Source organism: Mustelus asterias, chromosome 4 (genome assembly GCF_964213995.1).
Source record: "Mustelus asterias chromosome 4, sMusAst1.hap1.1, whole genome shotgun sequence".
In the NCBI taxonomy this organism is placed as follows: Eukaryota; Metazoa; Chordata; class Chondrichthyes; order Carcharhiniformes; family Triakidae; genus Mustelus; species Mustelus asterias.
In genome coordinates this window covers 124296785-124320381 of record NC_135804.1, presented here as the reverse complement: position 1 = coordinate 124320381, position 23597 = coordinate 124296785, and the positions used below count along the sequence as shown (strand labels likewise).

The following is a 23597-nucleotide window of genomic DNA, read 5'->3' as shown; positions in this document are numbered from 1 at the left end:
GATTATGAAACTAAACTAGCACAAAATATAAAAACTGATAGTAAAAGTTTTTACAAATATATAAAAAGGAAAAGAGTAGCTAAAGTAAATGTTGGACCCTGAGAAGACGAGAAGGGGGATTTAATAATGGGAAACGAGGAAATGGTCAAGGCCTTAAACAAGTTTTTTTGTGTCGGTCTTGATTGTAGAGGACACAAAAACTTACCGAAAATTGACGGTCGTGGGACTGTAGGGGGTGAGGTCCTTAAAACGATTACTATTACTAAAGAGGTAGTGCTTGTTAGGCTAATGGGACTAAAGGTAGACAAGTCCCCGGGCCCGGATAGAATGCATCCCAGGGTACTGAAAGAAATGGCAGAAGTAATAGCAGATGCGTTGGTTGTAATTTATCAAAATTCGCTGGACTCTGGGGAAGTGCCGGCTGACTGGAAAACAGCTAATGTGACGCCACTGTTTAAAAAAAGAGGTAGACAAAAGGCGGGTAACTACAGGCCGGTTAGCTTAACGTCCGTAGTTGGGGAAATTGCTGGAATCCATCATTAAAGAAGAAATAGCAGGACACTTGGGAAAAAAATGGTTCGATCAAGCAGACGCAGCATGGATTCATGAAGGGAAAGTCGTGTTTGACGAATTTACTGGATTTTTATGAAGATGTAACGAGTGCAGTTGACAGAGGGGAATCGGTGGATGTGGTGCTTTTGGATTTCCAGAAGGCGTCCGATAAGGTGCCTCACAAAAGGTTGCTGCGTAAGATAAAGGTACACGGAGTTGGGGGTAAAGTGTTAGCATGGATTGAGGATTGGCTATCTAGCAGGAAGCAGAGAGTTGGAATAAATGGGTGCTTTTCTGGTTGGCAGTTGGTGACTAGTGACATGCCACAGGGATCGGTGCTGGGGCCTCAATTGTTTACCATATACATAGATGATCTGGAGGAGGGGACCGAGTGTAGGGTAACAAAGTTTGCGGATGACACAAAGATGAGTGGGAAAGCGAATTGCGTGGAGGATGCGGAAAGTCTGCAGAGAGATTTGGATAGGCTAAGTGAGTGGGCGAGGATCTGGCAGATGGAGTATAACGTTGACAAGTGTGAGGTTATCCACTTTAGAAGGAATAATAGTAAAATGGACTATTATTTAAATGGTGAAAAATTACAACATGCTACTGTGCAGAGGGACCTGGGGGTCCTTGTGCATGAATCGCAAAAGCTCAGTTTGCAGGTGCAGCAGGTGATCCAGAAGGCAAATGGAATGTTGGCCTTTATCGCGTAGGGGATGGAGTATAAAAGCAGGGAGGTCTTGCTGCAATTGTTCAAGGTACTGGTGAGCCCGCAACTAGAGTACTGTGGGAAATTTTGGTCCCCTTATTTGCGGCAGGATATATTGGTCATGGAGGGAGTACAGAGAAGGTTCACCAGGTTGATACCGGAGATGAGGGGGTTGGCTTATGAGGAGAGATTGAGTAGATTGGGCCTGTACTCGTTGGAGTTTAGAAGGCTGAGGGGAGATCTTATAGAGATATCTAAGATCATGAAGGGGCTAGACAGGGTAGAGGCAGAGAGATTCTTTCCACTTGGAAAGGAAACAAGAACTAGAGGACACAGCCTCAAAATAAGGGGGAGTCAGTTTAGAACAGAGTTGAGGAGGAATTTCTTCTCTCAGAGGGTAGTGAATCTCTGGAATTCTCTGCCCATTGAAGCAGTGGAGGCTACCTCGTTAAATATGTTTAAGTCACAGGTAGATAGATTTTTGATCAATAAGGGAATTAAGGGTTCTGGGGAGCGGGCGGGTAAGTGGAACGACTAAACCACTATCAGATCAGCCATGATCTTATTGAATGGGGGGCAGGCTCAAGGGGCTAGATGGCCTATTCCTGCTCCTATTTCTTATGTTCTTATGTTTAGTCCCTGACCTGTATTAAGTTAGCTGATTGGGAAATAGCTGTGTTAACATTACAGTCAACTTCAACGCTCCTTAACAAGGGATGGGTAAATTAGCCGGTGCACCACTATTGATTACGTTGGGCAATTCCTCTCTAACTGTGTATGTACGCTTGAGCATTCATGCACACGTCAGAGCGGGATGAGATTGATACCTGCCAGAGTCAAATAACTTCCTGATACTCTCTATGTGCACACATGGGCAATTAAGAAGGTATTAGAGTGCATGGAATGTAGAAGAGTCAGATGATAAAACTACTGGGCATCAAAACTTGCTACTCAACTGAACTGAATTTTTTGATCACAAGGACTACATTGTCCTGTCATTTCATTAACTGCAAATTCATTTTATTAACTTGGATTATAACTTTTTCTATTACAAGACAATTATGACCAATGGGATCATTTGGAACATTTAGCATGCGAGCATGAAATACATCAAGGCAGTTCTGAAAAGCAAAACAAAAAAGGCAGAAACTTAGCTGCAACAAATAATATGGGCAGTTCAAAAAAGCTTGTATTCATACTTTTTTTTCCTATTTTGGATATTAAAATTTGTAAGTGTTCAAAATTGGCTTTAGACAGGTTTCTTATCTTTTCGTAATTTTCCTATTAATTTTCTGAATTAACTTGCATATGTCAAACCTCCTAGCCATGACCAGTAATTTATATTGCAATGTCCACAATATATTTTTCTTACTGTAAAACATGTGTTGTAAATTTTAATCTCTGGTTAGGAAATGTATGTGGAGATGCCGGCGTTGGACTGGGGTGAACACGGTAAGAAGTCTCACAACACCAGGTTAAAGTCCAACAGATTTATTTGGTAGCAAATACCATAAGCTTTCGGAGCACTGCTCCTTCGTCAGATGGAGTGGAAATGTGCTCTCAAACAGTGCAAACAGACAAAATCAAGTTGCAGAATACTGATTAGAATGCAAATCTCTACAGCCAGCCAGGTCTTAAAGGTACAGACAATGTGGGTGGAGGGAGCATTCAACACAGGTTAAAGAGATGTGTATTGTCTCCAGACAGAACAGCTAGTGAGATTCTGCCAGATCAGGGGGAAAGCTGTGGGGGTTACTGATAATGTGACATAAATCCAACATCCCGGTTTAGGCCGTCCTCATGTGTGCGGAACTTGGCTATCAGTTTCTGCTCAGCGACTCTACGCTGTCGTGTGTCGTGAAGGCCGCCTTGGAGAACGCTTACCTGAAGATCCAAGGCTGAATGCCCATGACTGCTGAAGTGCTCCCCCACAGGAAGAGAACAGTCTTGCCTGGTGATTGTCGAGCGGTGTTCATTCATCCGTTGTCGTAGTGTCTGCATGGTTTCCCCAATGTACCATGCCTCGGGACATCCTTTCCTGCAGCGTATCAGGTAGACAATGTTGGCCGAGTTGCAAGAGTAGGTACCATGTACCTGGTAGATGGTGTTCTCACGTGAGATGATGGCATCCGTGTCGATGATCCGGCACGTCTTGCAGAGGTTGCTGTGGCAGGGTTGTGTGGTGTCGTAGTCACTGTTCTCCTGAGGGCTGGGTAACACCATCTACCAGGTACACGTGAGAACACCATCTACCAGGTACATGGTGTTCCGAAGGGCCTGTTTGTGCTGTGGCTTTCTATGTTCTATGGCCTAGAGGTGGGGATGTGATCGGCGCAACTTGTGGGCCGAAGGGCCTGTTTGTGCTGTGGCTTTCTATGTTCTATTGCTGTGTGTCAGGAGTATAACCTGACTGACACAAATGGGACAGCATTATTGCATTTCATTCCACTAGCCATAAATAAGTGCATAAGATGATAGAAAATATAATGGTAGTCAAATGCATTTATTACCTTTTCAAGTTCATAGTAGCTGCAAATCACTCAGATGGGAAACTTTCCTGCATTTGGAAATTATATTTAGCATATATGGACAGCAGTCTGATCAACCAGATTGGCCTGCTGGATTCTTTTTTCATTGCTCCCATGTTCCATTCTAAAATGTATCTGGCTGGTCCACTTTTTTGCCATTAACTTTGAGACCTGAGTAAAAGCCTACTCGATAGCAATAAAGGCAGTGCAGTTGTTAACAATAAGCTTGTTTAATATGATGCAGATAGTTGAGGCATTTGTAAAATTATTTTAAAACAAATTAGAAATTCATGATAAGAAGCAATTTGACATGTACAAAATACATTGCATCCTTGCAGCAGCTAACTATTGATCATGAATTGTCCATTACATTCCATTAGCTGTCTACTAACTGAGGACTTAAGAAAGTGAGCTACTTGAGACAGTGGATTCAGATAGGGCGTTCAAGTTACAGCCAAGGAGATGGAGGAAGATTTACAGATATTAAGTCGAAGTAAGGGAGGAAATATTACAGCAATCTTGGTACGTTTAAAATTAGACCTTGGATATGGGCTGATTTTTGCTGGGTATGGGAGTTATAACAATGAATAACCACAAGTGGGTAACAGAAGAAACTCATTTTGCATTAAATTACAGATGGAAATAAAATCCAATCCATTGGAGAACATCATAAAGCCTTGACCCAGTTTGAAGCAAGATCAGTTTTTCTCTATAAATCTTCATTATTTCAAACTGGACCATGAATGATATAATGTTACATAATGAGACCGATGCTTACTGAAAAATATAAACCACAAAGTGATTTCTAAGATCCCAACCAATATTTTTTGCTTTATATTGTGTGTGACGACGATACTGCCATTCATTTTTGTGATATTTGGAGTAATCATTTCAGATCAATGCAGAAGGTGGTGTAGAATATTTGATGCAAATTTAGCTAACTAATTAAGTTCAAAAACAGAATATCTAATCTCAGGTTTAGTTTGGATTTGATTGAGGAGAAAGGGAGTTAACAAGATACTGGAAAAACAAATTATGGTTCCACATCTGGATTTATTTGTAATAACTTGAAGATTATGAGAGGCAAGATGATTCAAAGAAAGTGGGAAAGCAATCAAAAACCAAGCTAAACGTATTTCGCTATGAGAGATCTTGTACATCTATAGGTTAGTTTAAACACGAAAAGATATACCATACTATAAATTAAATCATATAGAAATATCAGGATCATTTGTATTCTGTAATTTAATCGTGGTAGATGTTGTTAGAAAGAAACATGTAAATTAAGTATAATCAACGCTACAGTGTATTTGTGTGTAACATTCATGAAGTGCATTGTGAACAATGTCTACTCTCTACTTGATACAAAATTCATAGCAGATTACAGTGACCCAAACACTTGAGTTGCTCCAGTAACCGTTCTTGGCATTGAAAATAAATCAACTGTTACCTCTACACATCTAGTTTTAGCTGCTAAATTACCCTCTCTTTTGCTCATTGGTTCTTCAAAGGCTGGATATAATCTGGAGCTAACTTGATGCAAGAAATTTTTTTTTTTAGTATTCCTTTCTCAGGTTTTGTCATCTTTTATAAGGTTGTCTCCAATTAAATTTCTTGCACTTTTTGCATCAGTTATATTCCTTCAATTCTTACGGTTTATGTAAAGCATTAGATTGCAATCTATGAATAATATTTGGACCTTTTCTTTTGTTGTCAGTTTTTGAATGTTTGACTTTATACTGAATCTTGTTAATATTTGCATACCTTCAAAGAAACTCTTACCATTAAACCTTTTGTGTCAATCACTCCATTTAGTCAGGAATTTACCAATCGATCAGAAGAGATACTAAAATCCAAAATGGTAATATAACCTTTAGTGACTTCTCATTGTTCCTCCAACAAGCACCAGAGAGGATGAATTGTATCTATTTTCCATTCTTCAAATTCTTCTCTCAAAGAATTGATCAGAGATTCAAGTTCCCAGTGTAACTGGCACTCCTGTCCTTATTGGACAACTTGACAATAGCATATTTTAAAGATCTTCAGGCCTTGTTTTCAAAGTTCTTTTCACTGGGACAATTTGTAAGATTAGAAGCAATGTCTTTTTAACAGAAGGTTATTGGAGTATCCTTGAAGGAGTAGTTAAGGCTGAGACTACAGTATCCTTTGAAGGAATTTGGATAAATATTTGAAGCAGAGGAAAGTTATAAACTCATAGGGAGGGAGCAGAGCAGTGTGATTAGTGTTGAGATTTCTCTAGCAAAAGAGCCAGCATAAACATGATGAGCCAAATGGTCTCCTTATAAATTTCTGTGGTTCTGTATGAAAGTAAACAAAGATAAACAAATAGTTTATCCATTGAGTAACTGAACCGTATAATCAGGAGAACCCTAAGTTTGTTGCTCATTCTCTGCCAATCTCCAATCACGATACTGATACAACTGCCTCTGTGACTGAGGTTTGGAAGGCAAAATTCAGCTGGATTTAATAATCCTGATTGTTTTCCAGGTATATTTGAAAGAAGTGCATCTTCCTAGATGTTGAACATGGTTGTAATTAAATTTGTGATTACCTTTTTGGTCAGATGGCCAGTCTACACTCATTACCAAGGCTTGCATGAATAATGGGTCCTTGAGTTAAGTTCCCAGAGAACTTTGACCACTGTTGAAAATACCCTGTCAAAGCAGCAACTGCTTTAAGAGGAGGAGTAAATTAGCTAGGAAAATACCTTAATATATTGAATGTAAATTATAAGGATAAAATGCAACATTTTTCTATTGATTTTAAAATAATAGGAGGTAAACAATGGCGCTTTTTGGGACAGAAATTGAATAAATATGATTCACTGTAATAGTACATTCTATGTTATTGGTTTTGTCACTGAACCATTTTATCATTCAAGTTCAATTTCACATGCCAGCCATCTATTAATATTTGCTCCTGACTAACATTTTTAAATCCATAAGCAAAGCTTTCTTTAAAATTTAATGTTCAGCTCATACTGTCATTATAACTAGAAATATTCTAGTTTACTGATCTTAAAAACACAAAGCAAAGTGCAAACTAACTAGCTGGTGAATGTAAAATTGAAGTCTGGGTTACAAAATTAGTTGTAACTTCTGCAGCAGTATATATCATAGAAATCATAGAAACCCTACAGTGCAGAAGGAGGCCATTCGGCCCATCGAGTCTGCACCGACCACAATCCCACCCAGGCCCTACCCCCACATATTTACCCGCTAATCCCTCTAACCTAGACATCTCAGGACTTTAAGGGGCAATTTTTAACCTGGCCAATCAACCTAACTCGCACATCTTTGGACTGTGGGAGGAAACCGGAGCACCCGGAGGAAACCCACGCAGACACGAGGAGAATGTGCAAACTCCACACAGACAGTGACCCAAGCCGGGAATCGAACCCAGGACCCTGGAGCTGTGAAGCAGCAGTGCTAACCACTGTGCTACCGTGCCACCCTATCATTAGTCCTATTAGCCTTGCAAGGGCATTTGTTCTGTTAACCATAGCTAAAATCAGTCTTGCCAGAAGCAAAGCTTTTTTGGATTTTAGGTACAGTGACAAATGGTAAATGTATTGTAATAGCCAACGGTTTTTCTGCAGCATCCATAGACTCCCTACAATGCAGAAAGAGGTCATTCAGCCCATCACATCCACACCAACTCCCCGAAAGAGCATTTTGCCCAGGCCCAACTCCCCTGCCCTATCCCGCAACCCTATGCATTTACCATGGCTAATGCACCTAACCTACACATCTTTGGACACTAAAGGACAATTTAGCCTGGCCAATCCACCTAACATGCACAACTTTGGACTGTGGAGGAAACCGGAGCACCCAGAGGGAACCCACGCAAACATAGGGAGGATGTGCAACCTCCATGCACACAGTCACCCAAAGCCGGAATTGAACCCGGGTCCCTCGTGTTGTGAGGCAGCAGTGCTAACCACTGTGTCACCTTGCTGCATATTTTGTGATTTTTAGGAAAAACTGTGGAATTTAAGTTATCCTGTAATATTGAAAGCTGCTTTGTCGACATAACTGGTTTTCTTTGGGAGAAATAGAACTCGACTTTGACCATTTTATAGCATTTAGTTACATGGTTAGATTGTCTTATCATTGAGGAAACAATTTGAAGTACTAATACAAAGGCAATTATTCCCAATTAGTAAAGGCTAAAATTGCATGCTAAATTTTTTTTATTTTTAATTGTGCTTGTATTGAGGAGTGAAGCAAAGAATAAAATATACGCATTACAGACATATCCAGGGAGAGAGAAATGTTGCAGGAGGCTGTACTTTTACTTCTGAGACTGGTTTTGCATTAATCCCATTTTGAATGGATGAACATCTATCAACTGTAGAGGTCAGCATACATGAAGCAACAATCCCAAACCAGTTCCCAATAATCTTGCAGTTTGGCAACATTCAGCACAAAGTTAACATTATATCACTTGCCATAAAGATGGTTTTTGTGCATTGGTCTGAGGTGAGAATTTATGCACATTGCTGAGAGAGTTTTAGCCAACATCAAATTTACCTGGCCTGAATCGTGCCAAACAATGTATGGAAAATAGTGCGTTTAACGTTATGAGCGTCCAAATTTACCTAAAAGAAGTTGGAACATTAGTGGCGTTAATATGTTTTTAGTAACTAAATGTCACTGAGGATTTTTTAAATGATTGTAATACATTTTTGTTGGAGAAGAAACTGACTTTTCTAATAACTTCAAATCCTCTTGCAGATAGAAGATTTTAAATCTTTGGAGAAGATTTCAAGAAATGTGGAGTCTATTGTTATCATTGGTGGTGGATTCCTGGGTAGCGAATTGGCCTGTGCTTTGGGACGACGTGGTATGTTTTCAGTTTATTGTTGTGAGAGGCTGAGTAGAATGGGCCTATTTTGTCTAGAGTTTAGAAGAATGAGAAGTGATCACATTGAAATGTATAACTTTTAAAAGGCATAACAAGCTGGATGATGGGAGAACGAAGGCAAATACTGCCGATGTTGGAAATCTGAAAGAAGAACAAATAATGCTGCAAAAACTCCGCAGGTCAGGAAGCATCTGTGGAGGGAAATAGGGTTAATCTTTCCGGCCAATGACCTTTCATCTGAACTAGTGGAATTCTAATGAAAGGTTGTTGGCCTGAAACGTTAACTTTGTTTTTCTTCATATACTGTAGGCTGCTTGACTAGGTGCTGAGAGACTCTTCCCTCCCAGCTGGAGAGTCTAGAACAGGGTTGTCCAACCTTTTCATCCAACAGATTCCCTTTCAATTTTTTTCTCATTCAAGGGGCCAAACTGGGCAAATTTTGAGCAGATTTTGGCACAACAGGGTATGAAAAAAATAAACTTGGGGAGCAAAAAAAAATGTCAAAGCAATAAATTGCTAATTTAAATAGAGTAATTAATAAAGATGATCATTAAAGTGAGTGTTGGTTCACTCACTGTCAGCATGTTCAGTCCCACCCCATCCTCAGCAAGCAGTTTCAGTTCCCCTCCCTCTCTAAAAGCCTCTCCTTTTCCTCAGCACGCTCTCTACCACGACCGCTGAAAGAAACCATTCACCTTCACACTGTTCACTGCTTCTCCAACCACAAGATTGCTTCTCTCCTGCATTTGCTGCTGATAGGCTCAATAATGATTGGAGGAGCAGCTCCTTGCAAAGTCTTCCACTTCATTGACCCGTATTTTGAGCTCTGGCTCTCCGGATCAGATAGAGTGGGCTGGGTTATAGTCCATGGGCCCTATCTTGGACAGCTCTGGTCTAGAACTAGGGGGGTACAGTCTCAGAGTAAAGAGTTGGCCATTTAGAACCTAGATGAGGAGGAATTTCTCAGCTCAGAGAGCTGTGAATTTTTGGAATTCTGTACTGGAGGACTGTGGATGCTCAGTCAATATGTACATACAAGGTTGAGATTGATAGTCTTTGGGCACTATGTGAATCAGGGAATATGGACATACAGCTGAACAATGGAGTTGATGGAGAAAGTAGCTATGTTGAATGGCAGAACAGGCTCAAGGGGACGTATCTCTTATGAGATTAAGGGATAGATTATTTCCATATTCATTGTAAATGGGTGGGAATTCACTGGTCAGCCCCCTTTTGTATTACAAACTAACATAATTGTCTAATTTAAATATGAATTTAATTTTAAATAGTTAGTAAATGTAAAGTTATGGCTTACACTTCTGCACTGAGAGGATTTCAAAATTTACTCCAGTTAACAGCTGATCTTACAGCTACTGTTCATGGGGTCTTCTGCAATCTTTGCTGGAAAGATGTGTGTCCTGTTTCCTGCCTGACCTCCTACTGTTAATGGTAGCTCTCCTGATAGTATTCTGGGTAAAAGCAAGCAGACCATAGTCCCAGTGTGTGCAGAGCAGCTGATACTACCTGGGGCCACAAAACTGTTTGCTTTAGTTTAAGTCCATATCAGCGAGATAAGAAGAGGGAGGAAAATTGGCCAGCTTTAGAGCAGTGCTGAATGAATGTCGGCATTCACCGTCCTGACTTGCAAAGAATGGTCACATGAGTGAGAGGTAATGCAGAGTTCTCCCTGGAACAGCACATGGCATAGGAATGATTACTCTGGCCTTATAATCAACAGCAATTAGAAGCATTATTATCTTCCATGCGGTTGCTGTGTTGGTTGAGATTTGCAGATAATTGATGCTCAGATGGCTCATAATAAACTACAGGTTTCTATGAACAGGTTTGCAAATTATTCTAAAACTTTAGAAAAGTTGTCCAGTCATAATAGTCACCCATTTGATGGAATTAAAATACTTTTCACCTTATGTAGTAATATTTGATTAAAACATGGTGGAAGCTGTAGATAGTATTTATTCCATAGCATGAATGTTTCTCACATTGAAGCGCATAATATTCTTTTAAACATGTAAATCTGCCATTCTAATCCATGAGCCACAATTGGAAATGCTTATGTGGATATTGGTCAAGGGTAAGATCAAGCTCAGCTATAAGGATCCTTCATTCAAACAGAGGTGGAGATAAAATTGCTTGTGGTGGAGAAACAAATAGACTCCAGATGAAAGTTTTTCCTTCCACCAGATAGTCTCTTCTGATTTGCTTTATATTAAAAGTCAAGCACTTCCACACCCTGTGTGTTCATATCAGTTTCAAATTTAATTACTGTACGTCAATATTTTTTTATTATTATGCTGCAATTCCTCAGGAAAGTTTAAAAAATATATTAAACAACCCTTATTTCAGAAAACTTCTGTCTGTAAGCCAAATTTGTGAAAAAAGTGGATTGTTATATGCCTTACAGTTGTTCCCAGAACATTTCTTTAACCATCATATGTTAAATCTCAGCCCGGGATTCAAAACTCGAGGTGATGCAGATATTTCCAGAGAAAGGGAATATGGGTAAGATTCTCCCAGAGTACCTCAGCAACTGGACAACTGAGAAAGTAAGAAAAGGTAAATATTCGTTCTAAATATTTTGGTTGAATCTGATCCTGCAAGATTCGGTTGGCAGAGGGAATTATTTATTACTTTGATGTCAAATGGAATTTGCTTTTTCAATGCACGGAAGTAAACTTTTGAAAGGGCTTGGAATATTTGGCTAATCTTAGTCTTTAAAAAATAAATCCCAATATATGTATATTCAATTTTTTAAGTCTTAGCATGAAAGTTTTAAGAATCAGTGTGACAAGAGAAAATTACTTTATTCATCTTTAATTTTTTTTAATGACTAGTAATTATCGTAGCCTGGCAAGTCTTATCCCTTTCTTCCTATTTCCTTACTCCAAGATTTTAAAAACTTAATTGGAGTAAGAAATACTGTTTAAGTTGATGCTTTGATTTGTATTTAATACAGCGTGGATTTATTGGGCAGAATTCTCATTAGTGAGGCTGAGTGTCATGGTGGGCAGCTTCATGGTGCCTTTCCCACCGACTAGAATGGCAGTCAGATTCTGCACTTGGAGCTTAATTGATTACGTGCAGGCAAGTTTCCCTCTGAGTCACCTGATGAGCTGGCATCTCTGTCCACCCACTTTCAGCTAGCTGGTTTGAAGGTCTATGTGCCATATGTAAATACCAGTCCAGCACACTCCTATCGCTCTCTCCAACCCCACCTGTCCTCACAAAACTATGCAGAATGTCTGAAATCCGGAGGCAAAAGGCTAGCAGCCTAAAGAAGTAGTATTTTCCTCAATTCCACCTTACCCGCCCCTCCCAAATCTTGTGAGGTGCCCAAGCCCCACTTGGACCTCAACCCATCACATCTGGGGTCTTTGTGCATCCCCCTCCAAGAAATGATGAGCTATCTTTTTGATCCCCTTTTTTGTGAGCTTTTTATCTTCCCTCCCCTTGCTCTCCCCTTTGCCTTTCATTGTTCACCATCCTCCTCCACGTCTGTCTGCCATCTAATCCTTCCATTCCTCACCCTTGCATCGCCCATCTTCCCCCCCCTTATCTTTGTCAGCTCCCCCACCCTACCTCGCATCCCAAACCCCATGTCAAACTTCAGACCATTGGAGTGAAGGACCCATGTGTCCAGCACAGTGCCATCCATAAAGGCCAGCTCAGCATGGAGCTGGCGGGCACGATCCAGTCTGCCTCAGCAAAGTGGTGATCAGTGCAACAGGAGGGATACAATTTTATTGCAGGTAGGCTATGTTTGACTCATGTTGAAGTCTTCAGCGAACTGAAGTCCTTGTGATTGTCACTTTTTCAAACTGGTTTAAAGCCGATGTGATTTCCCACTGCCAGGATGCAAGATTGGAAAGCTTGACTAGGTTTTGGCATTCAGCTCTTTTAATGAGCATTCATGAAATGCAAATGGCTTTCATTCCACCAAGCAGCAGGAAAACTGACCCACCATTGGGACAATTGCAACTGTTTTACACCAGTGGGTTTCTGACCTTCCTGCTCCCATTGGATTCTCCACTTCCGCTTGCCACCAAACCCACCACAGGCATGATTAGAGAATTCTTCTGATTATGTTCTATTGTACATCACACTGTATAATAAAATATATTTGAACATGAATCTTTTGCAGTCGTATAATTACAAGCTTTCTTGTAGGGTTCGGCCAAAACAGTACATTTAAAAATTTAACAGTAAATAATGTAAATAAATTGCATAATTCAATTTATGGGTAATTAAAACATTATTTAATGTTATGACTTTCTATACAGGAACAGGACTAGGTAATTCAGTCCCACTAACCTTTTTTGCTTCAACCAGATCGTGGATGATCACAATGTGTCAACTATTGGTCAATTGGTAGCAGCCACATCTCTGAGTCAGGATGTTGTGGATTCAAGTCCAACTCCAGAGACTTGAACACAGGTTTATGCTGATACTCACAGTATAGTACTGAGGGAGTGCTGCATGGTCAAGAGGTGCTATCTTTCAAATGAGACTTTAATTTGAAGTCCCAACTGCTCTGTCAGGTGGATGTTAAAAGAAGCTCTCCTGTTCTATATCAAAGTCGGGCTGGACATATTTTCAGTCCTGGTCAATATTTATCCCTCAATTAACTTCGTAAAGCAGATTAGCTGGTTAATGTCACATTGTTTCAGTGTTGTTGGAGCTGCACCCATCCAGGCAAATGGGAGGGCATTCCATCACATTCCTGATTTCGGGCCGTGTGGATGGTGGACAGGCTTTGCGGAGTCAGGAAGTGAGTCATTGGCCGCACAATTCCCAGCCTCTGACCAGCTTTGGAAGTCATAATATTTTTGTGGCTAATCCAGTTAAGTTTTTGGTCAATGATGATGATGAGAGATTGTGATGGTAATGCAATCCATTTCAATGCCTGGCACTTGCATCAGCATGAACAGAGGAACCTAGGTCTGTCTCTGGCTCAGTGAACCACATGGACAAAGCCTTTTATTAAGTACTATAGGTCCAAAAAGTTAACAGTTATCTTGTATTTTTTTTCTTCTTTAGAGGGTGTTAATGTAATGCCAAACACTGTTGTGAAATCTGCAAAATATCAAGATGATAAAGTTATTCTGAAATTTAAGGATGGGCAAACAGTGAGTATTCCTAACATAATTGCAAGTCTATGAATGAGCAATATTTAAACAAAGTATTTTAGTCTTGCTAAAGAAATTTCCAGTTAAACCATTTAGAGTTGAAATACTCTCCTGTTTGCAGATAAAGACTGATCATGTGGTTGCAGCAGTGGGTCTTGAACCTAGCGTGGAATTAGCAAAGTCAGCAAGAATGGAGGTGGACTCAGACTTGGGTGGATTCAGAGTAAATGCAGAACTGCAAGCACGTTCAAACATTTGGGTGGTGAGTACGTAGATCATTGCCTGAAAATATATTTTTGGAAACTGGTTTTAAAATACAATTTTTAACAAAAATGTAATTAGTGGTGCACATTGGGTGGAATCCTGCCATCTGAGACTTAATCCCATGGCAGGAATGGGAATAGGAAGTGATTCTCGCTGCAGAAGGCAATGGAAAACGAGACCATTTCTTATGGCATAATTAAAGAACAAAGAACAATACAGCACAGGAACAGGGCTTTCGGCCCTCCAAGCCTGCGCCGCTCATGTGCCCAACTAGACCATTCGTTTGTATCCCTCTATTCCCAGTCTGTTCATGTGGCTATCTAGATAAGTCTTAAACGATCCCAGCGTGTCTGCCTCAATCACCTTGCTTGGGAGTGCATTCAAGGCCCCCACCACCCTCTGTGTAAATTACGTCCCCCTGACATCTGTGTTGAACCTTGCCCCCCTCACTTTGAACCCGTGACCCCCTTGTGTTCGTCACCTCCGACCTGGGAAAAAGCTTCCCACTGTTCACCCTATCTATGCCCTTCATAATTTTATACACCTCTATTAGGTCGCCCCTCATCCTCCGTCTTTCCAGGGAGAACAACCCCAGTTTACCCAATCTCTCCTCATAGCTAAGACCCTCCATAACAGGCAAGATCCTGGTAAACCTTTTCTGTACTCTCTCCAAAGCCTCCACGTCCTTCTGGTAGTGTGGCGAGCAGAACTGGATGCAGTATTCCAAATGTGGCCTAACCAACGTTCTATACAGCCGCAACATCATATGCCAACTTTTATATTCTATGCCCCGTCCAATAAAGGCAAGCATGCCATATGCCTTCTTCACGACCCTCTCCACCTGTGCTGCCACTTTTAAGGATCTGTGGACTTGTACACCCCAGGTCCCTCTGTGTGTCTATACTCCTGATGGTTCTGCCATTTATTGTATAGCTCCCCTTTACATTAGATCTACCGAAATGCATCAGTTTGCATTTATCTAGATTAAATTCCATCTGCCATTTCTCCGCCCAATATTCCAGCCTATCTATATCCTGCTGTATTCTCTGACAATGTTCATCACTATCCGCAACTTCAGCAATCTTCGTGTCGTCCGCAAACTTACTGATCACACCAGCTACATCTTCCTCCAAATCATTTATATATATCACAAACAGCAGAGGTCCCAGTACAGAGCCCTGCGGAACTCCATTTGTCACAGACCTCCAACCGAAAAAAGACCCCTCCACTGCTACCCTCTGTCTTCTATGGCTAAGCCAGTTCTCCACCCATCTAGCTAGCTCACCTTTTATCCCGTGAGATTTAACCTTTTGCACCAGAATTATGTATCATGGGGTTTTACACCATCTTCTGTTGCAGGGTGGTGATTTCTGAGCCTCTCCTCTCTCATCACCCCCACCCACCCCATAACTACCCAACCCTTCGTCCACCAACGAACCCACCAGTCAGGCCATGGGAATATTCAGCCCGATGTTTCAGACTGGGATTTCTGAATACAGAAGGCATAATCTGCAGGAGTATAAATTATTATTGTCTATCTATATTCTTTTTCTTGGGAAACTTTTCTCCTAGGTAAAATATGATATTTACTCTGGAGTTGTGAAACCAAGTATGAATAAAATAATTTTCTAGTTGTAAAATATACTACAAATAGTAAACAAGAATTTTCAGAAAGAAATTGCACATGGCCCTCCACTTCACAAAACATGGAAATATTTGTGTTCCCTTTGTGCCCTTTAGGCTGGAGATGCTGCTTGTTTCTATGATCTGAAGTTGGGTAGGAGACGTGTGGAACACCATGACCATGCTGTCGTGAGTGGCAGATTGGCTGGTGAGAACATGACTGGAGCTGCAAAACCTTATTGGCATCAGTCAATGTTTTGGTACGAGTTGGCTTAGTATCCTCTTCCAGCAACTGTATTTTAAACATGAGTAACAAAAGTAAATGTTTTATACTGACCAATTCATCACAATATGTGAAATGTTTATCTAGTTTAACTCCTGTTGCAGGAGTGACTTGGGCCCAGATGTAGGATATGAAGCTATTGGTATCGTGGACAGTAGCTTACCTACTGTAGGAGTGTTTGCCAAAGGAACTGCTAAAGATACCCCCAGAGCTGTGACACAAGAGTCTGGTAAGTTACAAGATGCTTGCTTACTAGAAACAATGGATGGCATAATTGGTATGTAGCATTTGTTCATCTATTTATACCTCCTGTATTATACATAATACTGTTTACGATAATTAATGCATTTCCTGAGCTGTATTAAAACCGTTTAGAATTTATAGTTAATTTCTATTTAACATATAAAAAAGTCTGCTGCATTATGTTTTGAATTAATTTGCATTTGAAATGATTGGCCTGATTTTAAATATAGTTGGGGGTGGCAGAAAATGAGCATTGGTAGAATAGCCGCCCACTATATACCCTGTAGAATTGTCTTCATTAGGGGAAAAAAGTCAGGCTGGGCATATAACAGTCCTCACTGGCAAAAGATAAAATCACTGCTGATATTTCTTAAAAGTATGATGCTCAGGCAAAAGCTCATTCGCAGAACTCGGCCTGAGGGCTCCATAAGTGTATATGATGCTGAGACACAGACACTGGTATTTGTTGCATTAATTGATCATCGGGTTGCAGGAAGGGTGCTTTAAGTGGTGTCACTACTCCAGGATAGAACGATTGCAAATCGACAGGGTTCTTGTTCATAATAACTATCCCGTTATAGTTGTCATACAGGTTTTGCATTTTTAGATGGCATGTGAAGCTGAAGTATCTTTTGCTTTTGATTAGTGGATGTAATGGCAACATTGGCTATTCATTTTACAATTGTTTCCTCTTTTAGAGGGTCCAAACGTGGTTAACCGTGATTATTGCATATTTTGTTCATGAATGTAGGTACAGGAATCCGATCTGAAAGTGAGACAGAAGAAGTAGCTACTTCTGTAAGTGTATCTGCTGGTGCTGCCTCTTCAGCTCATCCACCTCAAGACGGGGAAGACTATGGAAAGGGTGTCATCTTCTACTTGAGAGAGAAAGTAATTGTGGGAATTCTGTTGTGGAATATTTTTAACAGGATGCCGATTGCCAGAAAGGTTAGTTGCAGTTAATTACATTGAATTTTCAGTGTAGAAACAGACCATTTGGCTCAACAAGCCTCCACTGGTGTTTTTGATCCACGTGATTCTCCCCTCCTATGCATTCTAACCCTATCAGCATATCCTCTGTTGCTTTTTCCATTATGGAGTTGACCAGCTTCCCTTTAAATGCATCACTGCTATTTACCTCAAATACTTCAGACGGTAGCGAGTTCCATATTCTAATCACACTTTGGGTAAGGAAGTTTCTCTTGAATTCTGTGTTTGATTTATTATTGACTGTCTTATAATTATGGCCTCCAGCTTTGGACTCACACAAGTGAAAAAATCTTCTCTACCTCTTGTCAAACCTGTTCATAATTTTAATGACCTCTATTAGTTCACCCTTCACCCTCCTCTCTGGAGAAAAGAGATTCAGTCTATTTGGTTGCAATTCTATTGAACTACATTAATCATTGGGCTTGTGAAATACAGATAAAACTGCTGTTCTTTACTATGAACTCTGCTTCAACAGCTGTAATAGAAAATTCCATATTCTAACTGCCCTCTGTGTAAAGATGATTTTTCTAACATCCCACTTTAGATTTTAAATGTCTTTTCTGTCCTTTTGTCATGAAGACCTTGGCAGTTCATAGATGTATCTTAATTCCAGTGCAAAAAGTCTTGCTTTCTCAAATCTAATAAAACCTGTGGAAGCATTTTCAATACCACAAAAGCTCTCATTAAATTACGAGATTGTATCTTCTTCCCATTTACAGTATATGTCACCTAGTCATCCTGTGGTGTGTGTGGCTGCTTATTGCAAATTTATTCTTCAGCTATTTGGGAATAAGGTATAATTTCAATGATGGACTAAGACCAAGCTGGAAATACAGAGACTTGTGTGATCCCTATAATAGATTTGTTTTGTTAGTGGGTTTTGCAAGATGGCTGGGTATTGTTGAAACTTCAGCTAAAACATAGACTCACGAAAGCCAGTGTTCCAGTTTAAAGATGTATCTTTTATTTGACCACCGAGACACCGGGAAAGATTATCGAAGCGTCCTAGGCCCCACTAGTCATAGAGCAGCCTGATATCTCCAATAAACTGTCTCGTACAATGCTTAAGATAAATCAATTATACATTTTTCTTATCAATTTCTCCCACCTTTCATTAGCTTTGAATCAATCATCTTCAATACACTTAATCATTAATAACATCTGTCATGTACTTTAGCCAATTGCATTTTACCTTCTGACACGATGAGATTTCATTGGTCTGTAGAATTTCGATGCTTCCTATCCCTATTGCTGACTCAACCTCCTCTCTTGCTTAGCAACACCAGACACTGAGGTCAAAGTTAATATTCCTCCCATTTTCCTCCACGTCACTGGCAACATCAGACTAATGCACGTTCTCACATCTAAGAAGGCATTGTCTTATCTGAATAGTGAATAACTCTATTCATAAGCAGTCCTGAGAACCTTACTGCTCGCAATTCCCGTTGATAAGAACTTGCACATTCTGAGATTTCATTGTTTCCTAAGAATGTGGTTCTGTCTGAAAGTCCCCATACCATCAGGCTTTGCAGCAACTTTCTCTTAGTTAAAATGCACAATCACTTTATAAAAATACAGTTAATACATTTAAAATATCAAAATATAAGTTCAAATCATGTTTTAAATCTCTTAACACATTCACGTATGTAAACTGTTCTCTTGTTGGCTTATAAGTCTGATTTGGAGTCATTTAACTCAATACTGGTAGTTCTGTCTGTGTCTTACATAAGAACATAAGAAATAGGAGCAGGAGTAGGCCATCTAGCCCCTCGAGCCTGCCCCGCCATTCAATAAGATCATGGTTGATCTGAAGTGGATCAGTTCCACTTACCCGCCTGATCCCTATAACCCCTAATTCACTTACCGATCAGGAATCCATCTATCCGTGATTTAAACATATTCAACGAGGTAGCCTCCACCACTTCAGTGGGCAGAGAATTCCAGAGATTCACCACCCTCTGAGAGAAGAAGTTCCTCCTCAACTCTGTCTTAAACCGACCCCCCTTTATTTTGAGGCTGTGCCCTCTAGTTCTAGTTTCCTTTCTAAGTGGAAAGAATCTCTCCACCTCTACCCTATCCAGCCCCTTCATTATCTTATAGGTCTCTATAAGATCCCCCCCTCAGCCTTCTAAATTCCAACGAGTACAAACCCAATCTGCTCAGTCTCTCCTCATAATCAACACCCCTCATCTCTGGTATCAACCTGGTGAACCTTCTCTGCACTCCCTCCAAGGTCTTAAATACCTAATGGTTTAAAATCTTCTCTAACCTACTAGGATTTTTTCCTTTCCCAACACAGAGACTTGTGTGATCGCTATAATAGATTTGTTTTGAAGTACCAGAAAATTAACCTTGTTCGCAGTGTGATAATTAAAGTAAAAGGTAACAATGTGGCTGCTGCATTAGAACTTGTTGGAAGGACTTGTGTAATCAAGAACATGGCACTACACAAAAGAAGTGCCAGTTGTAATGAAAAAAATCAATAGTACTGGATGGATAAATTGCTAATTTTAACGGTTATGGATTAATGCCAAGTGTTTTCAGTTAGAGGCCTATTTCTTAAAACAAGGAGTGCCAGAAATAAGGTGTTTACTTGAGGCATGAACATGAAGCTAGGGTCATTGATCAGAAAACTGCTATGCACTTTAAAAGCAGTACTTAAAATCCAACACTTTTAATGTATGCTGAAATTTGACCTTTTAATTCCAATCTTGAGCACCCAATTATAAGGGAAAACTGGATTTTTGGAGTTGTATTCGGCCCTTTGCCAATATTTAATGTGGCTGCTGTCTATAGAATGGAGGGGGTGGGGTGGCAGGGAAAAATACTTAAACATTTGCTCAGTGGATAGAAAGTTAGAGGAAGCTTGAGAATAGTCTCTTAAAGTGTATTAAAACTACAGTAAACTTTGTGTTATCTCAGACTCTACTAACCAGAATTCTCTACTGGTATTCACCTAATGCGTATCATCACTTAGCCAAAAAGAAGCAATTATGAATCTAATTGGAACTTTTACCTGTATACTGTATTATTTTATCCTTTATGTTTTAATGCAATGTTGAAGATCAGGAGTAAAGAGAGTGATGTTCATTACTTCCTGAGTGCTTGCATGTTATTTCATGTCACTGCTATTGCGCTGTATTCCATCGGTAAATGGAACTCTCCGTTAACTGGCATTTTTGATTTAACCAGCAACACACATTCCCCACCGATGCTGGATAATACAGATTTTGCTGCGTATTTCTGATGACTGTAATTTAATATTGTAATAATGTTTGTTCATGTTCCAGTGCATATGACAAAGCTTAGCATTGCTTCACATTACAAGCAGATTGAAAAACTACACTGAAACATTAGATAATTACATATTTTTTTACCTACAGATTTCCTTTTTCTTTCAGGAAATGCCTTTTCTGTTCATAATGGAATTGCCCAGGTTAACGAATTAATTTAATGGGCCACAATAGTCTGATGCTGCTTCATACTTGCAATTCTCCAGACAAACCTGTCACTAACATGGCATCTTCTAGTGGCCAATTTAGAACCATTTTGGTAGAAGCTTTGTGAATAGTTCACCTATCCAAACGTACAAGTTTCACAACTTATCTGACGGGGTCCTAGATCTAAGTGTAGCGGGCAGAAAATCCTTATATTACACTGTCTTGCTACCCTGTCTGGACCACCAGTGGTTTACCTGTCATTTTGGGAGTTGGTACTGATGATCAAGGTGTATTCCCTTGGTGGAGTCAGCATGCAATGCAGAGGGGGAACCCTAAAGGGAAACATTGACACTGTGATGGAAATTTAGTTTGCTTTGTTTTAAAATACATTTTTGTATATTTTCCCATAGGTCATTAAGGACGGTGAAGAACATGATGATCTCAATGAAATTGCGAAATTGTTCAACCTTCATGAAGATTAGAATGCCCAAAGTTTAACTATGTACATAAGAGTCTAGATTTTTTAAAAATTGTAAACATTCTTCTGTGCAGGAAATCAAGAGCTTGAATTTTCAGAGAATGGAAGTAATATTTTGTGAATTTTCCCATTATCTACAAATGACCAAGCAAAGATATTTGTACCATGTGCACACAATGATCAGGATTTTCTGAAATAAATATTAAATGTAAAAATGGCATTTGAAAACGTATCTTTCATCTTTAATTTCATTTAAAAATGCATGATTTTTTTTCATGGTCTGAATTGTTTAGCAGTAAGGTAAAGCCGCTAGAGTCCCAGATGACCATAGGCTGCTCTCTCCTTTTGAAAGGAGAGCTGACTGGTGGTGATTTAACCCGAGGGTCACCACACTTCAGGCGAGGGGAGAAGTTGAGAAGGTGGGACCTTCATGAGTAACCTTATGAAGTAATGAGTATTCCCCCGGTACGGGAATTGAACCCATGCTGTTGCTGTCACTCTGCATCACAAACCAACCATCCAGCCAACTGAGCTAACAGACCCCCTTTGTACTGATATGGCAAGGTGGGAGTGACAAACCAGTTCAGATTTAATGATTTAAGTTCAACATCAATTTCAGGTTGGTATTTCAGGATAGCTGCCAAGCAAAAGCAGAAGTATCCAACGCGAAGGAATAGTTGGGCGTGAAGTCATCTTCTGGCTACTGATGCATCAAAATGTGTGTAAGTTCATAGAGGCAGCAACCAACCCGAGAGAGCAAGTCATCTGCTTGTCCTCTGAAATTCTTAAAGAGCTCTAAAGGTAGGCAATAAATAACCTGAAGTAGTAGGATGTGGCCAGGCTAAGTACTTTCTGTTAACATTACATTTTGACATTGGAAAAAAGTAATTTTTGACAGAAGATACTTTTTGCAATGCAGCGACTTGTCACTTCAAGCCTCCTTTCCCTTCTGAGGTGTACCATTGATTTAATAACCAGAAGTAGCCATATTATCCCAGTGCAACTACTTGGTTCATGTTGAAGGAAGGGGTCACAAGCACAGTCCACTTTGGAAGCTGATGGGGATCGATCCGATCCTGTATGAGGGCACTTTTTGTAAAATATGCAGCATATCCAAGCTTAGTACTTCACCAGTTTAAAATACAATGAAACTTCAGAGAGTGATGAATCACTAATGATGACGGCACACTCAAATTCAATTTAATTGGTTTAATTTCTGGCAGTTCAATGTTGCATGAATTGCAAAAGGTGAGATGCAGGTACAGCAATTAATTAGGAAAGCTAATGGAATGTTATCATTTATTGTGAGGGGAATTGAATGCAAAAGTAGGGAGGTTATGCATTAGCGCACAGGGCATTGGTGAGACCATATCTGGAGTATTGTGCACAATATTGGTCTTATTTAAGGAAGGTTGTAAATGTTCAGAGAAGGCTTACCAGACTAATACCTGGAATAGGCAAGTTATGCTATGAGGAAAGGTTGGACAGGCTAGGCTTGTATCTGCTGGACTTCAGAAGAGTAAGAGGTGACTTGATTGAAATATCTAAGATCTGGAGGGTCTTGAGAGGATGAAGATGGAAAGGATGTTTCCTCTTGTGGGTGAATCTAGAGCAAGTGGTCACCCATTTGTGACGCGATAGGAGAATTTTTTTCTTTGAGTTGTGAGTCTTTGGAATTCCTCCTTTGATGAGTCTTCCTCAAAAGGTGTGGAAGCAGAGTTTAAATTTAAGGCAGAGATAGGTTATTGATTAACAAGGGGGGAGGGGTGGTGAAAGTTTATTGGGGTAGGCAGAAATGCGGGGTTTCAGTTACATTCAGATTGACTATGATCAGCAAGCTTAAGGGGCCAAGTGGCCTACTCCTTCTCAATTAACGTTGAAAGAATTCAGAATGGCAAAATTCAAAGTGCACATAGTAGTTTTCCTCGCTTTGAATTTTAGAACAATGTTAAATAGCATTAAATAATTGACTGGGTGCTCTTAATCAACCCAAACATGCTATAGGTGTCAGTTACTCACCCAGGTTACCATTCTTGAGTAATAGTTTAATCAGCTGGTGAGCTATGCAAGCACGAAGTTGAGTTTGTCTCTAACTACTTTCCAGGACTGTATAGCAATCAAATGCAAGTTCCTCCTTCCCCCAGTACAAGGTCATATTCCATGTACTGAGACCCACTGTAGCCAGCAGAAAGTCTTGATTTTTACCAACTTCAGCTCTAGGTCAATGAATGTATAAAAATTCTCCAAATTTCCACTTTGCTTCAAAATTTTTCTACTCATACTTTTTGATGGGAGATTTTGTGATCAAGCTAACTTCCTCAGAGTGGCAATCAGTGTCAGGTTGCCACTGTATACCCATTTACCTGCACCAAATTTCACCCAAACTTCCTCATTCAGGCCAGAGGCGATTCAGGCCGCATGGTGAGTCCCCAGGTCCAGCGTCAGAGTCTAAA

At 40.0% G+C, this 23597-nt stretch overlaps 1 protein-coding gene across 2 annotated transcripts in view; it reads left to right on the top strand.

The window, feature by feature from the left end:
• aifm1 (apoptosis inducing factor mitochondrion associated 1) overlaps window positions 1-21362 on the top strand; it is a 65215-nt gene extending 43853 nt beyond the window's left edge. For both annotated transcript variants that reach the window (XM_078211686.1, XM_078211687.1), the window contains exons 10-17: window positions 8550-8658; window positions 11146-11253; window positions 13735-13823; window positions 13945-14085; window positions 15828-15970; window positions 16098-16222; window positions 16988-17184; window positions 21077-21362. In XM_078211686.1, coding sequence (XP_078067812.1) covers window positions 8550-8658; window positions 11146-11253; window positions 13735-13823; window positions 13945-14085; window positions 15828-15970; window positions 16098-16222; window positions 16988-17184; window positions 21077-21148 — 984 coding nt within the window. In that variant the 3' untranslated portion in view covers window positions 21149-21362. The remainder of the gene's footprint in view (window positions 1-8549; window positions 8659-11145; window positions 11254-13734; window positions 13824-13944; window positions 14086-15827; window positions 15971-16097; window positions 16223-16987; window positions 17185-21076) is intronic.
• Window positions 21363-23597: the final 2235 nt, after the last annotated feature.